The following is a 27,923-nucleotide window of genomic DNA, read 5'->3' as shown; positions in this document are numbered from 1 at the left end:
CGTCTTGATAGTTTGGCGTTGTTGCGTTTGTCTGTCTACGGTGCGGTGAGGGCCTGGACACGCTTTGTGTTGCAGTCTCGGCACAGGATGTGATCGTCCAATGGGAAGCAGCCACGACCGTCGGCCTCCGAGGACAGCAGGGCGGAGCAATCCTGACCAGGTGGGCGGGGACGAAAAGAGTGGGCGGGGACGAGAAGAATGGGATGGAAATGAAGATTAGTGCAATCTAATGGACATCTTAGTATGAATTTGGGTCATTCTGTAAATTTAGGGTCCAAAGTGACATTTTTCTGGGGCCGTATCATAAGTCCGACGCCTCATAGGTCCGACGCCTCAGAAGTCCGAAATGTCAGATTATGAGGCGTTGGACTTATGAGGCATAAAATGTATTTATTCTGCCTCATAGGTCCAACGCCTCATAAGTCTGATGCCTCATAAGTTCGACGTCGGAAAAACGAGGCGTTTAATTTGTCGGACTTACGAGGCGTCGGAGCTATGAGGCGTCGGAGCTATGAGGCGTCGGCCCTATGAGACTTCGGACTTATGAGGCGTCGGACGGTCCGACTCGGACCTATGAGGCATCCGACTTATGGGCCTTTATTTGGTTAGGGGATGCGATTTTGTCGGATTTATGAAGCGTCGGAGCTATGAGGTGTCGGACTTATGAGCGGACCCCATTTTTCTTCTGTCCCTGAGACTTCTGAACTTTGTAATTTGCCATTCAATTGTCATTAAAAATGACTTCAAACTAAGTTTTCTTTGTTGGGTGTGTCGTTAGCTTCACATAATCACTCTTGGAGGATGACTGCATTAAGGAGTGCATCGAGAATTACAAAATCATATGTGTCAGATGTAGCAGGGACCGGAATAAAGTGGACCCCAAATACCTAAAATTATCCACGTGGCAACAGTTGTTATCACAATTACAATGGTTTCATGTGTTTCCATGGCAATATAAAATGTCTGCCACAAAGAAGAGAATTTGATCGAAAGTTTAACTTCACCCAACAATTCATCAATGAGAAGATATAAACGCTTATAAAATTTCTCATTATTGTTCTACAAGTGCTTTATTTATTGTTCTGTATTTGGTGATTTTCCTCCATAAAAGTTCCAACAAAGACATTTAACTAGGACACAAAAATGTTCAGATGAGATGAATTAGCAACAACCAATTTTTATCTCTCACGTAAACACATTGTCAAATTTCTTCAAGAAAGTCAGAATGCCCTAACAGTACAAAATGTGACTGAGCATATCCGTTTGTGTTGAGGCAAATAATTATGGTAAAGGGTCAGCAAATGTCCAATGCTTTTAACCCATTTGCACTTTCTGTACATTGTATTACGCTGCATTGCATTGTATTACACTGTATTACATTGCACTACATTGTATTACATTGTATTGCATTGTATTGTATTACATTGTATTACATTGTACTACATTGTATTACATCGTATTGCATTGTATTATATTGTATTGCATTACATTGTATTACATTGTATTGCATTGTATTACTTTGTATTACATTGTATTACACTGTATTACACTGTATTACATTGCACTACATTGTATTACATTGTATTGCATTGTATTATATTGTATTACATTGCACTACATTGTATTACATTGTATTGCATTGTATTACATTGTATTGCATTACGTTGTATTACATTTTATTACATTTTATTACATTGTATTACATTGTATTACATTGTATTACATTGCACTGCATTGTATTACATTGCATTACATATTGTATAACATTGCATTACTTTCTATTTACTCCTTCATAAATCCATAAAACCATATTGATGGGATGCTTTGGTACAGTACAAGTAGTAACAGACAGGGAGTTTTTTTATGGGGGGGGGGGGGGGGGGGGTTACAGAGCCTAATGGGTTAATCTCTCCCCTATCTGGGTGTCTGTCACCCTGTCTAGCTCAGTGTCTTAATACCTCACACTTGTAGCAGCCGACGTGGAAGCTGCGATCCAAGGCCACGATGCGGACAGTCTCTTCCTGGCCCGGTTCTGGCATGATGGGCTGAAGGCAGACACTGCAACGCGGTGCAAACTTCCTGTCATGGGGTAAAAAAGGTCAACCACAATGATGTTTGTTAGTAATGTTATCCATTGCACACTTTCAGTCATGGGGAAATCTGATCAACCAAAATGATAAATAGTAAGTTTTGCCCTTCACCAGTATATATTAACACTAACCCTCCTACTATTAAGAGGTCACCAACGGTTAAAATGTTCTTCCTCACCTCCTGGCATACTGTGTACAAACCAAAGGGAGTCTTGACCAATATTGACCCAAGTAATAACAAGGCTGACAATGCATGTTTCCATAGGAGGATCAAGGCATGCAATTTGGAATTTATACAAATTAACACACAGGACTTTGTACAGTGTTTTTCAATTTGTAATGGCATTCATGAGAAGTAAAAAAACGAGGAAATCAGCGGATCCAAGGAAAAGTTGCATGCATGAACACTGTATACTCAGTGTGTTACCTCCCAAGTGAAAGTGAGACTTGGGTGGGACTCAAACCCATGACCTCCTGCTTTCTAGTGCAGATGTTTTACCACTCTTACACGTCGGTGGAGGACAAAACCTAATACTGACTTACATCACCCCTGTCGCAAATTCCATCTTATGAATAACCAAAATGATGTTTACCGTCCATTTCACTCATTGCAAACTACCTTTGTTGGGAAAAAATATCAACCTAAAACAATATTTGGCACTGATTATATTCATTTGCAAGTTTTTTTTCGAAGGGGAAAGGAGAATTTCAAGAAAATAATTCTTGTTTATTACATATTTGTTTTGTAACTGTACTTTCACCAGAAAAGCTACTGCTTTTGTAAGATTTTTTTTTTTATTTGTCTCTTTTTTTTATTGCAGGCCCAAAACAATAACGGATGTTCTTAATATACATGTACATGTACACTAAATATGAACCTTTTGATATGTAATCAGATTGGGTTATAATTAACCTATCATGGTAGAATCGTGGTAGAATCGTGGTAGAATCATGTCAACGCAGCTTGCGAAATATTGTCCAATTACATGATATACAAATGGACGTGGAACGCACATTTCTGAGACAAACAAAACTTAGTGTACAAAAGCTCCACAAACGGCGATAGGTCAATTGGGTTTGAAGTGGAAAAACACTGGCAAACGAATTCTACATGTATGTCTATTTGGGTGGGGAGAATGCAAATGAACTTTGGATCACAAACAAAATATGGTGCTGAACAGCTGACGTGGCCTAAATACTAAAAGTAATTTGAGCATTTTTATAACTATGGATGATACATGAGTATGGGTCAAACAGACATACAAGATCTTCTGATTTAAACATCTAAAAACCTCTCTTGAGTAAGACAGTAAATCAAAGAAGACAGTGTTGTCCGAGGACTTGCGAGGGACTCGAACCCACGACCTCCTGCTTACTAGTGCAGGAGGCGGAGTTCAAAACCCAATATACAATTGACATCTTCCCGACGCAAACTCCACCGTGTAAAATAAGACGGGAGGATTATTTGTATCAAGCGGAACTCACTTGTGGAAGTCCTCAATGCAGTGGATCTGGTTGGTGGCATCCACGGTGAAGGGTATTCCGTCAAGGCTCTTGCCGCAGACTACACAGGTGAAGCAGTGGGGATGGTAGGGCTTGCCCGTGGCTCTCAAGATCTACAAAAGATTTAAGAAATGTCTCATGAAGAAATCGGGTTTAGCAGGGTAGTTTGGGTAGGATAACTGCACAAATCTGCAATACAGACATTGGGCTCAATGTAACTGCTGTACACTTAAACATCACAATATACTACAGGGTGTTTAAAAAAAAAAGGAAACCCAACTTCAACGAATGAGTATGGACAGACGATATGTTTACTGGCTATAAAACTGGTATCATCTTAAAGCGTAATCTCTTTGCTTTTCAATGATACTGTGTTTAGGTTTTCTGAGTCATGCATCACTGAGCATCATTGTCTCGAAAATTAGATGCAAAAATGCAGTTTGTTCACTTTCATAAAAAAACCACTGGGCACAGGAAATGTCTGTGAAATGGCTTGAATGTTAATCCTCGGGAAAATGGCACATTGTTTTGAACTTGGCTTGGTCAAAACGAGAAATTCATGACAAACAATAAAATCCAGTTTTGAAACCAACCCGACTTGATTTTTGGTTTCTTTTTATGCACTCATGTCTTCTTCTTGAATACTTATTCTCATGCACACCATGCCTATTGTGTTTGACATGAAAGTGAACCAACTGCAAATTTGCATCAAAATCTCATGACAATGGCGCTCAGTGATGCATGACCCTGGAAATGTAAACAAGGTATCATTGAAAAGCCTAGAGATTACGCTTTCAGATGATACCAGTTTTATAGCCAGTAAACATTTAGTCTGTCCATACTGGTTCTTCAAAGTTGGGTTTCCTTTTTATTGAAACACCCTGTATAGCTGAATGTAAATTAGGATGCTGAACTGTTCTGTCACCGTAACTCTAATCCGACACTAAATCTCACGGATGCATGAGGGCACTTTAGATAAAACGCTAGGATGTCATGGCTAGGGGATTCAGGATCACAAGCTCTCATAGAACATAAAATTGGGAAAACAAAATGAAAACAAACATGTACAATTCAATGTACAAATTGAAACAATTTTAAAGGTACATGTATCAAATAAACCACAAAGGAACAAAGAAATTGACTGGAGCGGGTTTGAACCTGCGACTTCCGGATTGCCGTTCCGGTGCTCTACCAACTGTGAAGTTTTAAATTCAAATACTTGTTCAAATCTAAGGTATTCCCCCAATTATATAAATTTGTACAAACTTACCCTCTCAGTAATTGGTTTAGAACAGGTAGAACACTTCTCCAGTGAGTCCTAGATAACAAAGGGAAACAATAACAAGGAACCTTTACTCAGTGCGGTTCATCTTGCAAAAAAAACAGGAATGGAAAAACTAAAAATATGGAACTACAGACATGTATTTATCTATTGCTACACTTCAAGGGATGGTCTAGCATTATCCTTTTATCCTTAGCTGTACAAATACATCTTTTATGAAAGTAGTAAAAGCCTTTATGAAAGTAGTAAAATTTTGTTGAAATTTCTTTGATTAAGGAGTGTTATGTTTAATATGAGGAATAACCTATTTGAGGGTGACCAATGTCAAAATCCATCAGAACATTATTATTATTATTATTATTAATCATTTCTGGTAATGAAACCAAGGATTCCTCAAAAGCGCCCTAGGTACTGTAGCTAGCAAGCCTGAAGAAACCTGTGGAGAGAAGACAATGAGAAGAAATTACAGGTTTAGAGGTGGGAGGAAAAGCCCAGAAGGTAGGGACTGAAAACCCAAACCTCATATTGGCCCAGGCGGGATTCGAACCCGGGTCACAGCGGTGGAAGGCGAGGAAAGTACCACTACGCCAACCTGACTCCCCAAGCTGACTATACATGTACATAAGGGTGTTTTCGTCTGCTATTTATTTGTATCCAATGAGGTTGATATGAGTGGATTTGTGAGTGATCAGTGTCCGAATCCACTCAAACAGGTGGAAATAGTTCATTTTCTCACTGTGAGATTTTGAATTCAGGACTTTTGGGATGAATGGATTTTAAGGTGATTTGTTTCCAAATAAAAAAAGAAGGTATGATCTACGACAAAAGTTCTTCTTTTGCTAATTGTTGGATTTTCTTTTGGATTCAGGATGGTGAGGATGAATGAAAATTTTAGAATTTTTGAAAAAAAATATGCCAAGCGTGGTAAAAAAAGTCTTCGTACCATGTAGCAGGTCTCGCAGAAGGCCTTGCCCTCCAGGGCAAAGAAAGGGAAGCCACGCAGCTTGGTATGACAGGTGTCGCAGGTGAAGCAGTCAATGTGGTAGACCTGGTCCATGGCCGTGCAGCCGTTGTTGTCTCCCACGACCTTCTGGCCGCACTTGGCACAGATTCCTGGGACGTTGAAGGTCAAAGGTTGGGATAATTCACGAGAGAATTGGTGCATCAGTTTGTGCATAATTGATCGGAAATTAAATGTACACTTGTAAATATTGGGGGAACTACATACACTCTACTTGTTTCTTACAACTTTAAATTTTTAATGAGATGGATTTTTTTTTTTTTTTTTTACTTTTTGCGTCGGGGTGATAATCAAAATAGGTTTTGCCCTTCACTGACGTTTAAACACTGTATACTCAGTGTGTTACCGGTACCTCCCGAGTGAAAGTTGGAAAAAATCACTCGGGTGGGACTCGAACCCACGACCTCCTGCTTTCTAGTGCAGATGTCTTACCACTCGACCACCGAGCTAACGGGATTGGTTGGCTGGTTCGAATCTGATGTACATAGCAGCGGGTACCGCATTAACTATTAATAAGATGGAACTTTAAATTTGTAATGTCACTTTTACTTTTGCAGATTACCAGTAGCATTCACACAGCAAATTTATTTATTCCGCAGTCCTGCAAAACTTTTAGAATGACTGATTTTCAACTAACTTTAAACAACTTCTTTTCAAAGGAAAAAACTTATTTGCTTATAGTGGACTTCCTATCAACTGCTTTGTGTGGCTTCTGTCAGAATTCAAGTTTATTGCATTAAACAGCAGTTACAGTATGTTGAAAATGGTGATTTCACCCTAACCTTCCCAAATCCTCCAAATCTTCTTTGCAAAATGGAGGATTTTGCAGGATTGAGGCTATATGGCAAAAATGTGTGGCTGATTTTGGAGGAGGCATTATGCCAAGGTCTTGGGCTGGACCTTGTGTTGTTTATGCTCAGCCGTGCATAAATTTAGGCCTATATTTGACTTGAAATTCTCTGCACTGTTCCAGGATGTCACTGGCTCTGCCTCAACATATTGACAGTGATCGCCAAAGGAGTTTGCAGGAATGAGGCAGTGGTCCCCCCTCCAAGGACCGCATTCAAGAAATAACGGATAATTTTGGAGGATTGGGGCTGTAAGCAATTTTTCATGGAGGCAGTTGGAGGATCTTGCAGGATTGAGGTTGCATCCTGGCAAAAATGCTTCTTAAGGAGTTAGGTTTAAATCTCCCATATTCGACTGTGATTACACGTACTTTCACCCTCTGTACATGTAGCTTACCAAAGAACTCTCCTTCGTCAGGAGTCACCTCCATATTCTGCATCAGCAGGTTGGTCAGTGCGTCTATCTCCGCCTCTGTTCCCTTCTTAGCCGGCGCACTGATGGGCTGGTCCGTGGGCTTTGGGATGGCCGACCCCCCACCGTAGCTCTTAGGGGGTTCCGGGGGGATGGGCTTGTAAGCGGCCGTGGCACCCCCGTTCTGCTGCCTCTGGTAGGCGGGCTTGTTGTACGCAGGCTGGGGCTGGGGAGGGGGGCGTGGCTCGTTGTAGGTCTGCATGGTCACGGGGGCCGGCGGGGGTGGGGGAGGGGGCATGGGCAGGTCCTGCTGGGCCCCGCCTGTCAGCTCGGGGGGAGGGGGTGGGAGGAAATCATCACCAGGGGTGGAGTAGGCGGACTTGGAGGCCGGCGGGGGTGGGGGGAGGAAATCCTCGGCCTGGGGGAACGCAACCTGGGTGTGTGATGGGATGGCTGTAAAAAAGACAATGTTGGCATCAAGATCTTACATCACGCATATTTTGAAATTTATTTCAATACGTATTGGGCATTTTCCAAATCTCGACTTCCATCGCCAGCTTTGGCCACGAAAGACTTTTTAATAATTACGGAGCAAGTGATGAGCCAAAGCTGGGGAAAAAAACAAGGTTTGGAAAGCACCCCACAATTTCATGCACACTTGCCGCCAACGGTATCTGCATGCACAAATCTAATGGTTGGCTGGACATTTGTTTTAGTACACGCCAAAACAGCTTGAAAAAAAAGGGGCTACATTATTAGCATTTTCATTTTTATCCAAACACAATACAAAACTATCACAGTAAAATTGACCAAAATGAAGAAAACAAATTGTGCAAAAAAGGCACACAATCACGGCGCAGTGTTACCAATCGGTACGTGTGGATGTTCTCTACCTTCAAATTAATGCGAATATTGAATGGTTTTTTAAAAATGAGTAAATCTGTACTATCCCAAAATACGTTTTATCTCGTCTTACAAAATTGCATGCATGATTAACTGGCTTTTTTGAGAATGTTAGCTACCAATGTTAAAAAAGCTGTTGAAAAATCAATGGCTATACGATTAGCCTAAAGCATTGCAGTTACAGCAGACTAAGCATGGAAAAAAAAAACACAAAAAAATTGTACATTATTTGACATGTCTTGAAGAGGAGGGGGTCTTTAACTTTCCTGCCTAGCCCCATACCTAACCCAAGCCTCCCCGCCCCCCCCCCCCCCAAAGAAAGAAAATGGCTTTTTAAAAAGTTTCCAAGATTCTGCTCTCATCAAGCCAGCCTCAGGTCGACCTTCGATTTGCTAGCGCCGCGACGGAACTGTCGACACCAAGCACAAAAGTAATGCTCAGGTCACAAAACTGGGAAATTGTATTTCCGTGGAACAAGCGGCATTTCGACACAGAGTAATCGCAACCATGCTCATTCCACCCATGACGTGACACGATTCACAATATATTTGGATGATCAAGATGCGTTTACGACGTTGTTACTTCATACAGGTCGACTGCGAATGATTCCCGCCTGTTGGGACCACGTTCTATCGCGGTGCAGTAGTTGAAAGTTTTCTACTCTTGCGACTGTCGAGTAATTTTTGAGCTCAGACTGATGCCGATCGTATTTATATCATCCCAGTTACACTCAGGTCACACAAAATATTGGCAACTGGAATATTTCCGACGGTCGTGCATGTAGCTCATGCGCAGCTTGATCCTGAAAAGTCAGGTGCCGATTGTTCTGTGTCATCACAAGGTCGAACTGAGGGGAGCTTTAAGCAAAATCTGCCCAACTCACAGTTGTGTGTCAAAACTTCCAGCATTTTCTAATCAAGTCAATGAACAGCCTTTTTAAAACACAAAGCTAAACGTAGCTTCCCAAATCCTTCAAAATCCAACAAAACGTAGCATACCATGAGCACATTTTTGTACATGAACCCTAACCACCCTTAACCCTTCAAAATCCAACTGCATAATTTGCTTGATTCTCTTGGAGTGAGTACTGCACTAGTAAACTGATTATGCTTTACATGGGGTCAGGCATACCATCATAATCAGAGTCCAACAGTTTGGGTGTTGATTTACCATACTGTGTTGGATTTTGCACGAGTGAGGAAGGTTCCCAGTAACTTAGTCGAGGGGGTTAGGGTTAATTTACATTGTAAGACATGAAATCCAATGCAAAGTGCTTGTGTCGAAATGTCCTGAATCTTTCAAAATCATACAAAATCAGGATGTTGGATTTTAGAAGATTTGGGATTGTGAGGATGTGAATGAAATGCTTTTTTTTTAAAAACTAAACAGAAGCATGTGACCAGCTACCTGCCGTGCTAAACTGTTGGTGACGCGACGAGGTTTTTGGCGGAGGAGCCGGCGGCACTGCTACCGTGAGACAAAAAATCCAGCGGCAAGAAAGTAAAAAGGAAAAAAAAAAATGCAGAAATGAGAGATAAAATAAAACAAAGAAAAATCAGGCTGATATAATCGTCATTTATGTATAAAGAGCAGATCAGAAAGCAGCAACTGGAATAAAAACAAGCAAACAAACAACACAAAACCAAAGAGAAAGACGAGAAAATATTTAACAATGTACACGTAACGTGAACACATTTCTGCGAGTTTCACACCCGTTTAAAACTGGCCTCCCAGACTCACGCTGAACAGAACCAAATTATTTCAAACAATTTGAAAAAAATGAAAAAAATGATCAGGGACTACCGGTACATGCACAAGTCGTTGATAAAACTGGACTGTTAGGCCAAAAAAATTAATAAGTTAGTCTCATGCAGCGCGCGTGTCGTTTTTAATCATGCGCGTCGATCTTTTTTTTTCTCCAAAATGTTCCATGGTAGCTCCAACAGCGCCCTCTATTTCCGCACCTCCTCAATTTTTTTTTACCAAAGAGCACCAAGGAATGGGAAATTGCACCAAGGCAAATGATCGAAAGCACCAAGGCAAATTATGGAGGACACCAATGTACACGAGGACACCAAAAAAGCAAAATAGTACCCCACCTTGTCTGTACAATCCAAGCTTGAAGAAGAAAAAAAAAAGGAAAAAAAAAAAAAAAAAGAAGCCGCGTCCCCGCATCAATTCCGGAACTTTTGTCTGACCAGAGACTGAATATATTTTTTTTTTGGCCTTACACAAAGTTCCTAGGTCTGAAACTGAAACTCGAGTTGGGTCGGCTAGAGACGCTCCTAATCCTTTTTGGTTCAGCGTGATTCCAGAATGCCAGTCTTAAATGAGTGTTAGTTTGTAAAGGTCAAATACAAAACATAGAAACATACTGGTACATTACAAATTAATAAAGCAAGCATTTTGTTATTTCTAGTCTACATTTGTATTTTTAGCCATTAAAAAAAAAAAAAAACACTACATTTTGCAAGACTTTGCAACACAAACATGAATTAACTTTGAACAGCTTGATTTGTAATTAATAAGCAAAGAAATGACATGCAAATTTTGTCCGGGGAGGGGGGGGGGTGGAATGCATTTTTTCCTTGATCTTCAGGTTACCGTGGTTGTTTTTTGAGAAAACGTTCGTTATTGTCCATGCTTACCCTTCACAATGGCCCGGTTGGGTTTGGGCATCGTTGACGGGGGCGGGGCTACAGCGAGCCAATAACCAGAATGCAATAAAACCACACGGGGAACCAGCAACAGAGCAAAAGACACAGTGCAGCACAATAGTAATGGCAATCAAGCAATCACACACGGATACCAGGCAAAAAGAGAAAGAAAAGAGCTATAGTTTATACAATTGAGTTACGGGGAAGAGAAAATAGAAGGGTTAGTTAAACCGATGCAAGGAATAATGAGCAGCCACCAAGCAGCTGACCGATCCATTAGGCTCCACCCACTATCCATTAGGCCCCGCCCACCATCCATTAGGCACCATCCACTATCCCGCCCCTAACCAGTAGGCCCCGCCCACTATCCATTAGGCACCACCCACTATCCATAAGACCCTGCCCACTACCATTAGGCCCCACCTACTATCCCGCCCCTATCCAGTAGGCCCCGCCCACTATCTGTTAAGCCCCACCCACTGCACACTTGGGCAACAAGATGTGCATCGTTCCAAAATGCCACATTGCATGTTCCAGACACCGCAAGTGCAGGAATGTTAGAGTTTTTCGTGAATGCATGTCGGACATTAATCATGGCTGTGATTGGTCAAAACATCATGGGGAGGAGCTTAGTGGATCAGTCTATTGATCATTAACATGGGTACGTGTACCTGTTGAACTTTACAATGACAAAAATGTATGCATGATCATTATATTATTTAATATCTGAATCAAAAATAATGAGCAGTTAACTACATTTCTTCAATGAATGTGTACACAGTTATTATGCAAGAATTAAACGACAAGTTTATGAGAAAACTTCACTCAATGAACAAACAAATTAATATATTTTAATTCAACAAAACAAACAAATGACCAACTGACAGACCTAAATGTAAGGCACTCACAGCAAAGTTGAGTGAAAATGGATAAAACTGAACAAACGTATGCCATAATTGAATTGTGTAATTGTGTATTTATGAATTTCTTTTTTTAAATTACAAAAAAACATGCTGGCTATTAACTGTCAATAAAGCATATTTTCCACTTCAACGAATAGAGACATGTACACGCATTTACAAATGTACATGTATCGGTACATGTATACGTACATGTACAGGTACGTGTATGTACATGTACATGTACATGTACATGTACATTAAAGGGAATGTACATCATTGGCTTTTGCTGTAATTTTCAGAAATGAACTACATGTATTTGAGGGGTTAGTATAATAGATCAAATATTGTTACACTGACAAGTTTGCAGTTTTGTGTTCAAAAATGCTGGAAAAACCAAGACAAACAAAAATGTTCAAGTAGTCTGGTTCCCTGACTCCACTAAAGATGAAATGAATCAATTTATAGATGCCGGAAAATTGTAAGTTAAGGAAACCAGTCTAGCTGGACTGCACCCGTTCAAGAACATTTAACCAATAGCAAAAGAAATTTGGACTGAAAATTTTTTTTTTTTTATTTGGAGCAGTAGTTGAAAAATAGTTAGGTTTTCCCAATGATGGTGGGCCGACCACTATTGGAAATTTATACAAAATACCATTTTTCTTGAAAATGACTTCACACCAGGTACCATAATTTTACAGGATGCTTTAGACTGTCATTTACCAACATCCTAGTAAGGTATTTCCTAAAAATTTGGTAGGTTTGTTTTCCGATGTTTGCAAATGTTTTACATGTATTCCCTTTAACTTTCAATGTGTTTTTATACAAGCTTCGCTCAAGTTCGGAATGCATTTAAAACATCACACATGCTCATTAGAACATAGTCACATTTCATCAAGGTCCATGTAATCTGAATGCCATTTCCAACGCATGCCTTCCCAAATGCCATCCGCGGTTCGTTTTACCAGGGCAGGAATTCCACCGCACAGCGGCATGTCTCCTCATCAGTCTTAGTGAGGCAGTCCCTAACACAGCGTGACACCGGGCTGTATTTGGATGTATCCTGCCGCGGGGACACGGCGGACGGTAGCAGAGTTTTGAGATGCAAGGACAAGTGTTCAGATTTGAAGGGCTGAAATAGACTGAGAGACCTAATTGTGACTTCTTCTTTTCTTTTCTTTTGTTCTTCTTCTTTTTTTTTGACCTGGACTTGGGAATTTGGAGCACCTGGAGTCAATGACCTCCAAGTGGGGCAGAGATGGGCAGGGGTTTGGAGTATGGAAAAAATAAGTGACGTTTACCTGATGCAACTTCAAACTTTTCAATTTTGGTTTAAAAAAAAAAAGACTTGAAAATCAAGGCAGATCTTTAGACTTGTTAAGTGTTGGTGTACAATGTCCGGTAATGTTATTGTGCATACACTTGTCAATTTTTTAATTGTTGACTGATTCAAGTGCTGTTTTATCAACTTTTGGGGAAGAACAAAAGGGGCAACATTAAACAAGAAGCCGAGCGGCATTTCCCATTTGGTTTATTTTTAGGATGTACATGTACATGTACATTTACTAGCTAATGGTGGGTCCCCCTCTTTAAAATTAAATTATTGTGCATACGGTACTGGTACATTTATAATCTAATTCCTTCAGCCATACATGAAGTAGTCAAATAACCACAAAAAAATACAAAATTATATTTTTTGGTACCCTGTACATTTTTAATCAAACAAATTTGATTATGCACTGCAAGTACTAGTACCTGCCATGGACAAGTGGGATTTAATTTGCGTCGTGCTGGAGTCTGCAGAATTGATAATTTTATTAGTCCTCATTCTGTTACAATTTCTTTTTATGAAATGTCAAGGGCACTGTCATGCTGGGCATACAAAATGACATATTTTGACACAGCATATGCACAATAAAGTACATGTGCTCCTGTACATGTCTACATGGTGTATGTATGTAGTTTTATAAATTTTAAAGAGGTTGTGGAATGCTCAAAGACATTTCTGTCATTTTTTGGGTATATGTAGCCTAAGGTGTGATGAAATAAAAACGACTATTGTTTCTGTCATAAAATGAGTACAAAAGGTACTTTTGAGAGCTGTTTTTCAAGTCCTGTCATGCCTGTTTCGACCCGAACGTGCAATTTGTGTAAAAGTCGTCGTTGCGGGCAGCAAACAAAACACAGTAAATCGTGACGTAATAAACAGGACTCCCGATGCAGAGTAGCATAAACGAGTCCTGTTTATTACGTCACGATTTACTGTGTTTTGTTTGCTGCCCGCAACGATGACTTTTACACAAATTGCACGTTCGAGTCGAAACAGGACCTGAAAAATAGCTCTCAAAAGTACCCTTTGTACTCATTTCATGACAGAAACAATAGTTGTTTTTATTTCATCACACCTTAGGCTACATATACCAAAAAAATGATGGAAATGTCTTCGAGCATTCCACAACCTCTTTAAACGATGCTGTAATAAATACACTACAAATTGGGGACAAACATGTATTTTAAAACATGCCGGTACACATGTGCAAATTACACTTTCATATGTTGAATGTAATGTACATTAGGCCTTATGTACCCACATTCATAAATTTTGGAAATGTCCTCAGAACTGAAAGAGCAACTTGGATATATCCGGAAAGTCAATTTTTAAATGATGTACAGTATGGTACATTGTTTGGGCCACCAAATTTAGTACAACATATGACGTGGATCTTTGAAACAAAATTTCAATATAGTTGAAATTTATGGAAGTTGATGTGATACTGAAACTCAAATTTGTGAGGCCCTATTCCTTATTTGTACCGGTACATACCTATTCTGTTTGATTCTGTGCAGCCATCTTTCTGTCACTTTCAGTGCATTGCATGTAATTTTAATCTGACAAAGTTCTAAATATAATGTACAGATGTCCATGTTTGTACAGTTTTTATTCACAACAGGTTAAATTCTCATTTCAGCTCTGCCCAGAGATCATGTGCTCAATTCACACGTACAACGGTATGTACGTGTACATGTACGTGTAAACATCGTTAAAAAACCCAAAATGCCTTAATTTAATTTTAAAATCCTTCAGGAAAGCTTGTTATATCTTTACTACTGGCATGGAATAATGATGTGTTTCTGTGCGCTACAGAAAACAGCTATTGTTGATTTTAATCTGAACAAAAATTCCACGTCCTCCAGTCATAAATATCACAGGCTCCTGTGGAATTTCCTTGCAGTTCCAATAACATGTTGATATGTACCTAACCCAATTTTATTTTTGTTTTGATTTCCAGAGAAAATATGCACATGTACAGGAAGCTATACACATTTGGCTTTTGTTAATGAGGAAATCACAGCACATACATGTAGGCCTGCAAGATATATTCCACACAGCACTACATGTACCTATGGGTGTGTGGCAAAGTACAGAAGAGCCCCGACTATTTTTTTTTTATGACTGGTGAATGGGAAGAGTTAACTGAATGGAGGATACCAGTACAAATATGTGTTTATATATTTTACGAGGAATGCAATGGAAAACAAACACATAAAATGCAAACAATCCATGCAATGATTGGATTAACACACGTTCTTACAGTAGACACAGGTCTGTGTATGGTATGCACTGGAGACATCTCATTGTCCTTTAGGGCATACTGTTTGTTTTTGACTATTTCTGCAACTCCTTTTTATTATTTGATTTTTGTGCCACTTTAAAGGGAAGATACAACATTTGCAAACATCAAAAAACGAAATAATCAAATTGTCACGAAACACCTTACATTTGTACTGGATTGTTAGGGACTGACAGTCTAAGGCATCCTCTAAAATCGTGGCTCCTGGTGTGCTGACATTTTCAAGAAAAACAGTATTTTTCCAACGCTGGTCGGCCGACCAGCGTTGGAGAAAACTGGCTTTTTTTCAAAAACTGTTCCTAATTTTTCATATTTAATTATTCTGACTTTTCTTTGCAATCGATTACACAACTGTGAAGGGGTACAAGCCTGCTAGACTGATTCTCTGACTTTACAATTCCCCAAAGTGTATTAATTGCTCTGTTTCATCTTAAGTGGGGTCAGGGAGCCAGACAACAAGAACATGACAGGTTTTCTTGGTTTTTCCAGCATCTACAAGCTGAAAACGTACATGTTTGTCGTAAAACAAGTCAGTTTAACAATATTTGCCATAACATACTAATCCTCCAAATCCATTTATTTCTGAAAATTGAAACAAAAGCAAATGTTGTACATTCCCTTTAAACTGGGGACCGGATGCCTTGTTGGCTTCTTGTGTAACATTCTTTTGTTCCATGTTTCCACTTGTGCATACCATAAACACTCACGGGTTAAATGTGATTTCAGTGAGGCTTTGCATGGTTAAAGAGTTCAAAATTGGAAAGAAGTTTGCAGATACACCACATGAAGTGACTAACTCTAAAAAAGAAATGTAGTTCTGAGACATAAACATAATTTACTCCATGTTTAAGCCCCTGTGCTCTTTTGGGCAAGTCCAAGAAAAGGTCCCCTTTTTGTCCCATACCTAACGCCATGTTTTCTTTAATTGCATAATCATCACAAAGACTGATAACATAAAATTTCTTGTGGGTATTCGCCTTGCAGATGCCCAACAGTAGAATTAAAAAAAAAAACCACGGAAATCCATGAATATCTTGGCAGGTTTAACTTTTGTCATGTATGGGACATACCGGTAGTGTGTGCCAATTCCTCGACTTGCCCTTTTGCAAAGTCAAATTTACATCAAACCTTGGCATAAGTATGGTCTGATGATACCATAATATCTGTTGCACTGACAGGAACTACTAGATACAATTTAACTTGTTAGCGCTTGTATTACATTGTACTTCACTGTATACATTTCTTGATGAATTAAAAAAAAACTGTAGAGTGCTGAGGCGTATAAGGAGCACCAGGCAAGGTGCTTTGGGGTGGCACAGGGAATAATGGGTTAATCTTCAATTTTTTTATTTTTTTTTAAATGACCGAACATTCGGCAATATATGAAGTCTTACAGGCTTCTCTGTTGTTTGCATTTTAAATGAGGGAAAAAAGGGGGGTGGTAAAAATTCTGGCAGAGTGGCAAAATGCAAAATGCATAATTTCAAAAAGAAAATCTGTCTCGTAAAAAAAAACCTCGTTTCTGCTTTGTACTGCAACAATTTCCTTGCAGGGATATTTAAAGTTGCAGACGCAAGAGTTTTAACATATATTCAAGGCACATTGGTGTATCTGCAAAACTGAACTCCCAATCTAAGTTTTAACCAATTGTTAAACCTACCTCACCGTCTTTTACTACGTACACGTTTGTATGTAAGTACTGGACCAAGTCGGCCAAAATCCATCAATTACACTGCTTCCAATGCATGCTTTGTTTTAGGCCTCCAGGCCCAAGTCCATCATCCATCAATATTTAGTCAAAACAGGCCTGCAGGACCAAGTCCCCCAAAATCCATCAAAAATGGGGGGAGGGATGGATTTTGATGGAGTTGGGGAGGTTAGGGTTAATTCACATCAAACATTTACTGCTCGTTTGTTACAACTCCAACCACACTTCCCCCCACCCCTCTCACCTTTACTGTGTGGGCCGGGCGGGGGCAGGGCGCTCCCGCTATCCCCACCGTACCCGCCAGCTTTGGGCCTGACGGGCTTCGGGGCAGTGACGGGGGCAAACTTCTTGGGCTGGGTGGTGTATAGCCGGGCCGAGGAGACAGTCTGGGTGGTGTAGCCTTTGGGGCTCGAGGAGAGCTCTTCGCTGGCCTTGTCCAGGTTGTCTAGCTCCCTCTGGAGCCGCTCCATGGTGGTCATGATGTCCTCGACGGTGTCTGGGGAAAAAAATTCCGAAATTGTACAAGTTTGAGAAAAATGTATTTACATGATGTACCAGGTACTACAGTTCGTCGCTTTGGGCTCCGTGCGCAAACAAGAGAGGGCACTATGGGCTCCATGCGCACACAACAGAGGGCGCTTTTGACCCCTTTCGAGAGCCCAATGGACAGGACACACTGGTGGTTCGTGCATATAAAGCGTGCAGTACGCACGACTGATTTCATTCTGACTGTGCACAAAGACATAGCGTCTTCCTGTGAGCATCAGGACTCGTTGGCAATGCGTTCAATTGTCTCTCCCAGTGGTCTCCCCCAACTCTCCCTTTCTGACCGTTGAGGGGGTACTTGTGCACGGAGCCCATAACGCACACTGTGGGGGCTACAAAAGATTGATTGATGTACTGGCTGTTCATGTCAGTGATTTAGTAACCAATTCATAACAATTAATACCCATTCTGTCAAAGTGTACGGCACAAAATCTGAAAGCGATGTTTTCCACTTGTAGACTGAACACAGATCTGTTCAAACTGCATACTTTCACAATCGCAACAAGCACAAGTAGATGTACAAACTGTACATGTACATTTAGGTTTCAGTTTCAGTGCAGCGAACCACATTTCTTAAAGGTCCATTCAATGGAATTTTTTAATGCTATTCTTGAAAATGCATCCTTGTGTCCTATTTAAAGGGAAAATACAACATTTGCAAACATCAAAAAATAAAACTAACAAATCATTTTGAAATACCTTGCTGGGCTGTTAGTGAATGACAGTGTAAAGCATCCTGTGAAATCATGGCACCTGGTATACTGTCATTTTCAAGAAAAGTGGTATTTTTGTATCAATTTCCACCGCTGGTCGACCGACCAGCGTTGGAAAAAAACTGGCTTTTTTTTCAAATACTGGCCCCAATTGACCATCGCACTTGTTTGCAATCGATTACACACCTACGAACGGGTAAAAGCCAGCTAGACTGGTTCCCTGGCCTTACAATTCTCCAATGTTTGTAAACTGCTCTGTTTCTTCTTATATGGAGTCAGGGAACCAGACTACAGGAAAATGATTGTTTTTCTTGGTTTTTATAGCTTTTTCGAACCCAAAACCTCAAAAAAAGTCAGTGTAACTATATTTGCTATATATTTCCAATCCCCCAATTCCATCCATTTCTGAAAATTACAGCAAAAGCAAATGATGTATATATTCCCTTTAACCTTACTTTCAATATCTGTTTTGTCATTTTGAAGGTTACATCTACAATGTAGTTTGATGCTGATGCAAATTCTATATTCATTAACAAAACTGTGATGTCATTCCAGGCAGAAACCTCAATGTTACCTGAAAGCACAAAAAGGCGTCATTTGTTGTCCTCCGGACACCCGCCCTCCACATAAATCGAAAAGGGGGGTTGATCTTGCCAACAAAAACGATTAGCGGCGCCCTGTGCGTGTTGAGCAATGAGCACATTATAGTACCAACATCGGTAGAAAAAACTACGGGTACAATGGTACATAGCTACATTTACCAGGTAAAATACACTTAAACATTAAACCACCATTGCAAACACAAAATTGCCCAGGAACAATCCAAATACACACATCTTTCCTAAACTTGGCCAACTTTGAACCCCTTACAAAAAAAGTATCCAAGTATTAACAAAGTAGGCCAAATAATTACCACGGAATGCAAATGCTGAACCGGAGAAAATGCTAACAAAACATTCCAATGAGTGCACGCTCATATTAAACTGTTCACATGATAAGCAGTCACAGCCAAAAAAAAGGGTTCGCCAAAATGTCAAAACAAAGCCAGAACCTTTGGCCTTGGGTGTTGAGATCTCTCCACCTTGAAGCTGCAACGTTTCACCAATATCTGGCTTCCCTTGGTAACCTTGGCAACCACACTTGGCAACCAATCAGAGAGGAAGGTCACTGGAAATGCCCTCCAGGAGGGTGAATGTCAGTGAAGTTATTTTCTGCGCAAAAGGTTAGTCAAAGTTGCTAGTTCATGTAAAAAGTTTTGAGAGGTAATTGTAAATTATGTGCCATGCATGTCCTACGTGTACATACATGTAATTTGAGTCTGAAATTACACAATCATAATAATAAAGTCAATCACATTTCAATATTTTTAACAAATTGTGATTTGTAAAAAAAAAATTTGTTTGGTGTTTTGAAACAGTATTTATAAAACTATGTACAAATTGATGTAAGTACCTTCACTTTGAGTACCCATTAGGCCTATTGAATTCCTGACAATCCTTCCGATGAACGCACCACACAATTATTTCCAAATGATTCCCGTCTTGCAGAACTGGAGAGCACATATAAATACAAATCCAGCACTGTATGATATCCAGGTTAGCACTCCACAATTTTCCTCCTCACAAAGTTCCACCTAAAACGATTAATTCCAATGATGTCTTCCCTTAAAGTTCCTTGTATCAGCTCATTGATAAATGGAGCTTCAAATGAAAAAGTGTTGTTTTTAAAAACAATCAAATGAATGATTAATAATCATTCCAGAGTTAAGCAAAGCTGTGTTTCCAAACAACACTGTCCACGGTCACAATGCCAACGACGCCCCTTCCAAATTTGATCAAAGCATCTGCTCCGGAAAGCAGATGAAACTCCTCCTTCCGGCGCATCCTCAGTCCGAAAAAAAAATATTCCCGAACGGAATGCCGGCGTGAAATGAGTATCACATGGTGAATTGGCACACACACCACCCCTGTGTTAAGAATAGTTCAGCCCATGATTTTTTACTTCATCCCTTTTTTTTTTTACATTTCATGTAAACCGTCCCGCGATTGGTGGGGTGTGGATTTTCTAACTTGATACCAGCCAATCACCGGCCACATTAGATCACAGAGGAGGGGAAGGATTGGTCAGATTTTTTTTCTGGAATCTACCATTTTGGTTGGCAGGGGGTGGGTCACATCTCGCTGGTCAGGCAGTGGAGCCGCCCGACTTCCGACTGCACGGTGGGAATGTGAAAAATCCCCATCAAGCACGTGATTGAGAGTGAAAGATGCTTATTAAAAATATTATGGGGCAATGAAAAAAAAATTAGATAAATTTGATCTTGTTGACTTTGCTTGATTGCATGGAATAAAAAATAAAGGAAAGTGATATTCTTGAGCCTCTGGCATGTTATTTTTATACATGTACAATATGTCCATCATATGCCAGCAGTACATGTAGGCCTACATGTACATCCAAAATTTAAAAGATTGTGTCCATGTGTCTCAAATACAGAACAACATGCTTCTGTACATTTTATGTATGGTAGTCCTTAGGACTGGATAATGGATATCATGGTTGGGAGTGGGACTTCCTTGTACAATGTGCAAAATGTACCACATCATCAAACATTTCAAAAACAGTGTGTCTATGTTAGTATGTTGTGCATTGATTTTAGTTTTGCGATACATTTTTTTGGCAATTAGATTAAATTCTTATAAAAAATGATGTCATGAATTTTTTTTGTATGATGTCACATATTTTTCAGGTCTTGAATTTTTTCAAATGGGAAGAAATGCTTTGTCATGCGATTGATCTTGTCCATAATGACAGAAGTTTTAAAAGTGACCTACGATTTCACTTCTGGGTCAACACAGCTTAATGAATGCTGCCCATTGCAACAATGTGCGATTCTGCCACAAGATAACAGTGGATGACGGACAAGAACAGATGGGCTGAAATTCAGATCAATACACCTACATCATACATGTAGTGTACATAGGGTAGTTGATAATTTACAAAAGTTGAAATGTAATGAGTGATGACATTCGCTGTGTTAATTGGCGTCCAGGTGCAGTGTTCCGCTCATCCACATTTTTCAAATATGACCTCCATCATCCATACAGTGTACATGTACAATTAAATATGCTTCAATTTTTAATAAAGGAATTTATAAATGTGTGCTTGGTCAGTTTTAAACACTCTGTTTGAGACCATTTGGAGCCTGGATGCTGATAATTACTCGAGCCGAAAAAATCTAAACTTTTCGGTCCAAAAGTCGAAACAAGTCAAAAATTATAAATTTCCATTGATTTTTTTCCCAACAATTTTACTTGTTTTTTCAAAACACCCCTAAAGCCATATCATGGTATGTCCATGTAGTAAACAATTCCTTATGGAGATTGGTGCGCATGGTGCGTGTTATACATGTATGTGATGCCGCGCAGAACGCAGCTGTGCCAGTGTAGTGTGAATTTAGGACTATGAAATACTGACTCCCTGGTAGTACCGGTATTGTGCATGAACGTTCAACCAATAAAACAGTCATTAAAAGGCACCGGATTTCAAAGGAGTCAACATTTTCTGTACATGTGACACTGGAAAAGTGTTTAAGACCAGCCAGCCGGTCTTTATCAACCTTTTAAAACTGGCCACGTGACAGGCTCTCGACCAATAGGAATGGGTAAACTGTCTTAGGTACATGAATATGATTTTACACACCCTAGGGGGTTTATGAAACTAGTCCATAGCCTTTTCAAAAGGATCTGGTTTGAGATTCTGTTTCTACAATACAGTACATGTGCGTCCTGAGATCAGTAATCTTATTACTTTAAACAATTTACTAATACTAGGATAAAGTCCTGTTAAAGCTACATGTAGTTGGTTGTCCTCAAAACATTTTACAATCTTTCTGAGAGAATCCAATTTGACCACTAATCAAATAATTCAGGAGACATTTTGGCTGCATCGTCTGAGAGAGCAGAAAGTATCATCTTCTCATGGCCCAGACATCATTCACCAAGGGTCATTATTTTACAAAATGCCCCGAGGGCGAAAACAGCTGTGAAGTCACTTGATCCATTGCGGTGACTTTTCCAGCTGTCACTGAGAATCTTCCTGACTCCTGGTGATTTGTTGTCGGAGGCGAAATCAAATTTCTCGACTTTTTGTGAAATTTAATCAGGAATCAATTTGGTAATGGTTCAACAGCCATATCGGCTTTGGATGGAAATTAGATTTGGAGTGATGTCATGTTTTAAATTAGTTGAACGACATCTGCACTGGTAAATGGAGGCTGCGGGTTCGAGTTCCACCGAGTAAGCTTGTAAAGTTTTTCTTGCCGACTTGTGGAAAGTAAACTTGTACAGTATATACACTACTTGTACAATTATTACTATGGTGAATGGCAAACCCAGAGTCCCTTAATGAAATTTACTTTACAAAAATGTGGTAATACACATGTATGCAATCAATGTACATGTACATGTTTACATGTACATTGTACGTTTACCTCTATACCTTTTCAATGCCAAAGTACCGGTACACTTTATGTATCTGTTTCACTTTTGTAATTTTACTTCACCCATTGCTTTATTTGGACAGAAAAATCTGAGACGACCGAAACCCGAGTGCGGATGTCGTTCCCGGAATTCCTGTTTGCTACCGATCATCGGGCGAAATTGAAATATCAAACGGAGAAAGCTGTTGTATTTTAATACGGTCTCCAGCCTGCCACTTCCTGGATCCAATTTTTAGCGAGGATTAAACTGTATACGGACGTGATTTGAAGGGAAGTGGTGCAAAATTACCGGTCCTCAGGTGTTGGCTGATTGGACTACCTCAAGTAGGGGTGGGGCCCGTGGGGGAGGTTTGAGGGGGAGGGAGGTTTGAGGGGGAGGAAGCTTTGAGGGGGAGGGAGCTTAGGGGGGGGGGGGGGGGGGACGACCACGTGCCCATTCTGGTTCGCGTGCCAATGGAACAATGTACCATTGACGTATTTTTTTCCCAAGTGTACACAAACTCATGGCTGCTTCGTGTGAGCATCAGGCCCCAACAGTAAAGCCCGCTTCATACTTCACGCGAAAGCGAAAGCGAAGCGAAATTCATGACGTCAACAATACGTTCGAAGCGCATCCACCATTGTTGACGACGTGAATTTCGCTTCGCACTTGCTTTCGTGTGAAGTATGAACCGGGCCTAATGGGCCTTATTCACGAGTCGGCCATGTTGAATTAAAAGTGAGGAAATATCTTCATTTCTGGAACTTGCGAAGAGAATTGAAAGCATGTGCATTACTAAATAATTCAAGTCGGCTTAAATGAATAATATTCAAAGTTTGCAATTAAGCATTCCGTAAAGTTTTAAGCCAGATGAAAAAAAAAAGAAAAAGTAAAATAAGGCTGAATTTAGTCTGGCGCCATCCAATTCAACAGTTACCAATTTATGAAATTTACATTCAGGGAACACGACAAAAATGGCTACTTAGTGAATTAGGCCCATGTGTTCAAATGTCCTTCCCAGTGGTCTGCCCTACTCTTCTGTTGCAATAATTCAGTGCTGTACCGGTAGTATTGGTATTTGTATTCGAGTACATTTCTTGGCACTTGTATTCATAATGAATGCACTCATACTCAAAAGAAAAAAATTACCCATACTCATACTTGCACTCATCATGACAAAGTACTCATAGTCATACTCTTATATGTTCTCCATTTAATTGAAATTAGCTCCGACTTGTGGAAAATAATCGTACCGGTGTCACAGGGAAATCGGACTCGTATGAAAATCAGACTCTTTTTCCCTTTCATTGGTTAAACCCTCTCACGTGACCGGTCCCTCTCCTAATTATCTATGCATGAGCATGCTCAATACCACCAATGAGTCCGTATTTCATAAAACCTAAATTCATGCTACACCGGTACTTGTACTCATAGTACTCATACTTGATTACATTTTTTGTACTTGTACACTATGTGCATGTACTCATGGGAAAAAATTGCCTCGTACTCGCACTCATGACAGAGTACCCGCACTCATACTCATAGCAAAGTACTCATTCTCGTACTTGTACTCATACGCATGGGAATACTCGACTACAACACTTCAATCATTGAGTGGATACTTGTGCCAGGAGTCTGTATGATGAAAACTGCATTCACCATAAAGACAAACTTGTACTCGGTACATGTACATGAAGACGTAAGGCCAAAAAAAATAATGTTTGTGCTTCCGATTACTTGGCATTCCAAAATAGGGTAGGTAGGCAGGGATTTTTTTTTTTGGCCATTTTGTTTGTGCACGATCCTATGGAGGCGTCTGCATGCAATCAAGGGTAAAAGGTAGAAATTGATGGTTTTGGGTGTTTTTTTTCTTCTCATTTTCCCATATATATTAGGGTAGGGGCTGTCAGAATAGGGTAGGTAGGGAAACTGGAAGCAGAACTTTTTTTTTTTTTTTGGCCTAACCAATATACAATGTATGCACGACAAGCGAGTGTGCTTGTTGATACACTACAGACATCATAATTGCATTCGCACATGAAGTAGTCTAAACAAGTAGAAAACCGAAAGCTCAGCATGAAAACAAAACAAGCCCGAGCCATATCCATAAAAGGCAGGGTTCCCATACGCACGACATGCCTTGCCTTGACTTTGTAATCAGGGATGAATGTCATTTGGATCGGTTTAGTCATCAATTCTTGAAACCAGAGTCATCACAACAACCGATACACAAGTCATGGGCAAAACCCTGGCCCACGCAAAGTCCACTGGAAGGACACTCAGTATCAGGAAAGCAATTAATCAATACTAGCCAAGGTCCCTTATCATCAATGAGTTTCCTACTGTCAGATTTTGTTTACATTGACAGTAAGAAATGAAATGTGTCAAGATATTGCAGTACACTTGTAGCTTGTAGGGGGGAAAAACCTGTGTTATGTTTACACTTTTTGGTAAATCAATGCGTACGTACCGGTACATGTTTACAATGATACCAGCACATGGTACTACCGGTGCATGTATTCATACAAACAAGTGACGTTAGGCCAAATTAAAAAAAACAAACATATTTAGCATCCTGCCTTTTTGAAAACAAGGAAGCTGGAGGCCTTTTTTGTTTTTTTGGTTTCCTCCAAAATGGCCGTCGACCAGGCTATTTTTCAAGATGGCCGTCTTTTTTTTTTTTTTAAACGGCCGCCATTGGACTCAGGAAATGACATACCAGCTGAATTATATGGGCTAGATGCAACCGCCAAAGAAGCCCAAAATGTTGTCACTGTTGAAAAAAAAAATTTCAGTTAAAAAAGAAAAAAAGAAGAAAAAAAAGGGGGCCTCCAAAAAGGAAGCAGGCAGTGGTGCGGCAAGATTACCATATGCGAAGTTCACTAATTTTCCTCTGTATTGACTAACAAGCCCCCAGATAGCAATTTCATGTCATCAAAGTCAATTTGAGCAGTGAGAAAATACAGCATTTTCTTAGAAAACACTTAGAATTTTTCAGTCCACTCTCATAGGGTTTGTACACAGAGTGTTGAGTGAACTTCGTACATGGAAATCTTTCCAGTACTAAACATGTTTTTTTTTATTTGGCCTTATGCTGTGTACTAGTCCAACACATGCACATCACATAGCCCAGGCATGCCAGGAATAGAACAATACATTTTGTAAATAATGAACGATTTGCAGAAACACCATGTGCGAATAATTTCTCAACTAAAAGAATGGTTCTGAAAAGAACCAGAGGAATAAACTCGCATTCCGGTCAGTATGCTCTGGCTGTCTTCAGGAGATAAATACATTGTAGTAAAGTAGAAAGGTCTGTCACGAGCCAATGTGGCCTATCACAGGCCGGCATTTTATTATCTCAGGTTTCAGTAGCAAGAAAGGACTGGGACTATTTCTACTACCCCTGGATGGGATGCTAGTCCATTTACTCCCCTGCTATGCTGGTACCTGGCTGGAGAGAAGCAAATGGAGACAACGTGGCTTGCCCAAGGACACAACAAATGGCCAGCAGCTGGATTCAAACCCCCGACCCTTTGATCATGAGTCACAAACCACTAGGCCACACTAGTTGTAGTTGTACTGGCACTGTTTTCTGTCTGTGGATACAGAAAAGGCATACCAAAATTTGCACTGTGTAGTTGCAGGCAGGGCCAAAAAATAAATTTTATGATCGATAGGCCTATAGTATATGATTGGAATTTGAAAGCAAAAACTTGCCCTCAGAGATTATGGTGAAAAGGTGATACTTTGCAATTCTAAGCATGCAAAGTGGACGTTTCCCAACATGCCCTGAAAACATTAATTTCCCCTACGCACCCTCCCCCCCCCCCCAACCCTAGCCCTTCTCTGACTCAGTCTGAGTTTATATCGTTGAGAAGGGAAAAAGACAACTAGAACCTAAGTGTCTTGCAATGATCCAAAGGAAAAACATAAATTATCATGTGATGCTGGCGCTACCAAGAAGTACCACTGGCACTAGGCACTTCCAAGTACCAGCAAGCAATACATTTGTACTGTATGGTCGTCATGGTCGTGACTACATGTACAATTATGGATTATGGATATTGGAGGAAGGAAAACTACACACACATGACACTAGAGCAAAATCATGATCACCTTTCGTGCTCAGACAATTGTCATGATTTTCTACTTACGTCCACTACAGTCACGTTACAGTGGAAAGAAGGAATCGAAGAAGAAACGGGTATCCCTAATCGATGGCTAATAATATCCAGTATTCCCAGACGAGACAGAGAGGATCTTCCCTCCAGCTTGTTGCGGTGTCGAGAGGTGACAAGTCGCCCAAGAATGTCCGCTATGCACCCAAGTCTGGCAACTTTATTAAACACGACCTTTGGAAACTGCAGTCCGGTGCCCTGACTACATGCACATAGATTACAACGCCTGCTCGGCACGTTTGTGGGACCACACTGATCGTCGGTCACGTTTGTTGCGTGCTTTAAAGGGATTGGCAGGTATGACAAAACAAAACACTACCGAATTTTGTCTTGATCTTTATATAATATTGGGAAAAAATATGAAGAGACGATTAAAAACAAAAACAAGTGTCTTTGCTTTCAAGAGTGAGTATCTTTTCCCCCTCCATTCCATCGGGCTTCAATGTCAAGAAGAAAAAACAATGAAAACTGTTGATCACCTTTAATTATCAATGAACTGGGGCGCGGCGCGGCTGATACCATCCGTGCTGATACCACGGCAGCAGAGGGAACTAGATTGGGGGGGGGGGGGGGGGGGCTTCACAGGACTGAGAATTGTGATAATTATAAAATCTGACATTTCTCTGATGATTTTACCCAGTTACTGGTGGTTGATCTATTGAATTTTTTATGAACTTCAATGAACGTTGGAGTCGATTTTTTCAATTATTATTTACTTTATTTATTCATTTTAAAGTACATGTATTTATTCACTAATTCACTGTAAATTTATGTCGTCCAGCAATTTGATCTAACGGCTGAAGTTAGGTTAAAAATCCTAGAAATTCCATTTGTAAAAAAAGGGGGAAAGTTTTCATTTTTTGGGTGTAGCCTGCTTCTTAAGATCTTTTTCCAACCACACCCCATAAATTAGCTAATTTGCATATAAATCAATGAATAATTAACCCCACACATAACTACGATTAAGCCTATATGACTAATGAATTCGAACAACTCACTCATCGCCCTAAAAGCAGACAACTACAAAATCTCAGAACGTCCTATTGCAGA

General features: G+C 40.1%; 1 protein-coding gene across 8 annotated transcripts; it reads right to left on the bottom strand.

Moving 5' to 3' along the window:
- Window positions 1-30: 30 nt before the first annotated feature.
- LOC119745413 (lipoma-preferred partner homolog) lies at window positions 31-27,084 on the bottom strand. 8 transcript variants are annotated; one of them, XM_038221740.1, is made up of 10 exons: window positions 26,850-27,084; window positions 17,200-17,451; window positions 10,708-10,755; window positions 9,467-9,526; window positions 7,142-7,609; window positions 5,819-5,988; window positions 4,864-4,911; window positions 3,576-3,706; window positions 1,959-2,079; window positions 31-152 (listed from the first exon to the last, which is right to left on the bottom strand). In XM_038221740.1, exons 2-10 carry the CDS (start codon window positions 17,432-17,434, stop codon window positions 36-38), a joined length of 1,398 nt encoding a protein of 465 aa, XP_038077668.1. In that variant the 5' UTR covers window positions 17,435-17,451; window positions 26,850-27,084; the 3' UTR covers window positions 31-35. The 8 variants fall into 8 exon arrangements, with proteins under 8 accessions (XP_038077668.1, XP_038077666.1, XP_038077667.1 ...); XM_038221738.1 differs by lacking the exon at window positions 26,850-27,084 and adding an exon at window positions 19,667-19,772; XM_038221739.1 differs by lacking the exon at window positions 26,850-27,084 and adding an exon at window positions 19,667-19,772 and having other exon boundaries at window positions 9,467-9,523.
- Between the last annotated feature and the right edge of the window lie 839 nt (window positions 27,085-27,923).

Source organism: Patiria miniata, unplaced genomic scaffold (assembly GCF_015706575.1).
Source record: "Patiria miniata isolate m_02_andy unplaced genomic scaffold, ASM1570657v1 HiC_scaffold_7, whole genome shotgun sequence".
Taxonomy (NCBI): Eukaryota; Metazoa; Echinodermata; class Asteroidea; order Valvatida; family Asterinidae; genus Patiria; species Patiria miniata.
The sequence above is the reverse complement of the archived record's forward strand: the minus strand, read 5'-3'. Positions and strand labels throughout refer to the sequence as shown.

Excerpts from the sequence above, each read along its gene's own strand:
- LOC119745413 (XM_038221738.1), bottom strand. Across the intron at positions 2,080-3,575 it reads TGCATTGAGGACTTCCACAA|GAAGTTTGCACCGCGTTGCA; the intron begins GTGAGTTCCGCT and ends ACCCCATGACAG. Across the intron at positions 153-1,958 it reads TCGGCTGCTACAAGTGTGAG|GATTGCTCCGCCCTGCTGTC; the intron begins GTATTAAGACAC and ends CCACCTGGTCAG.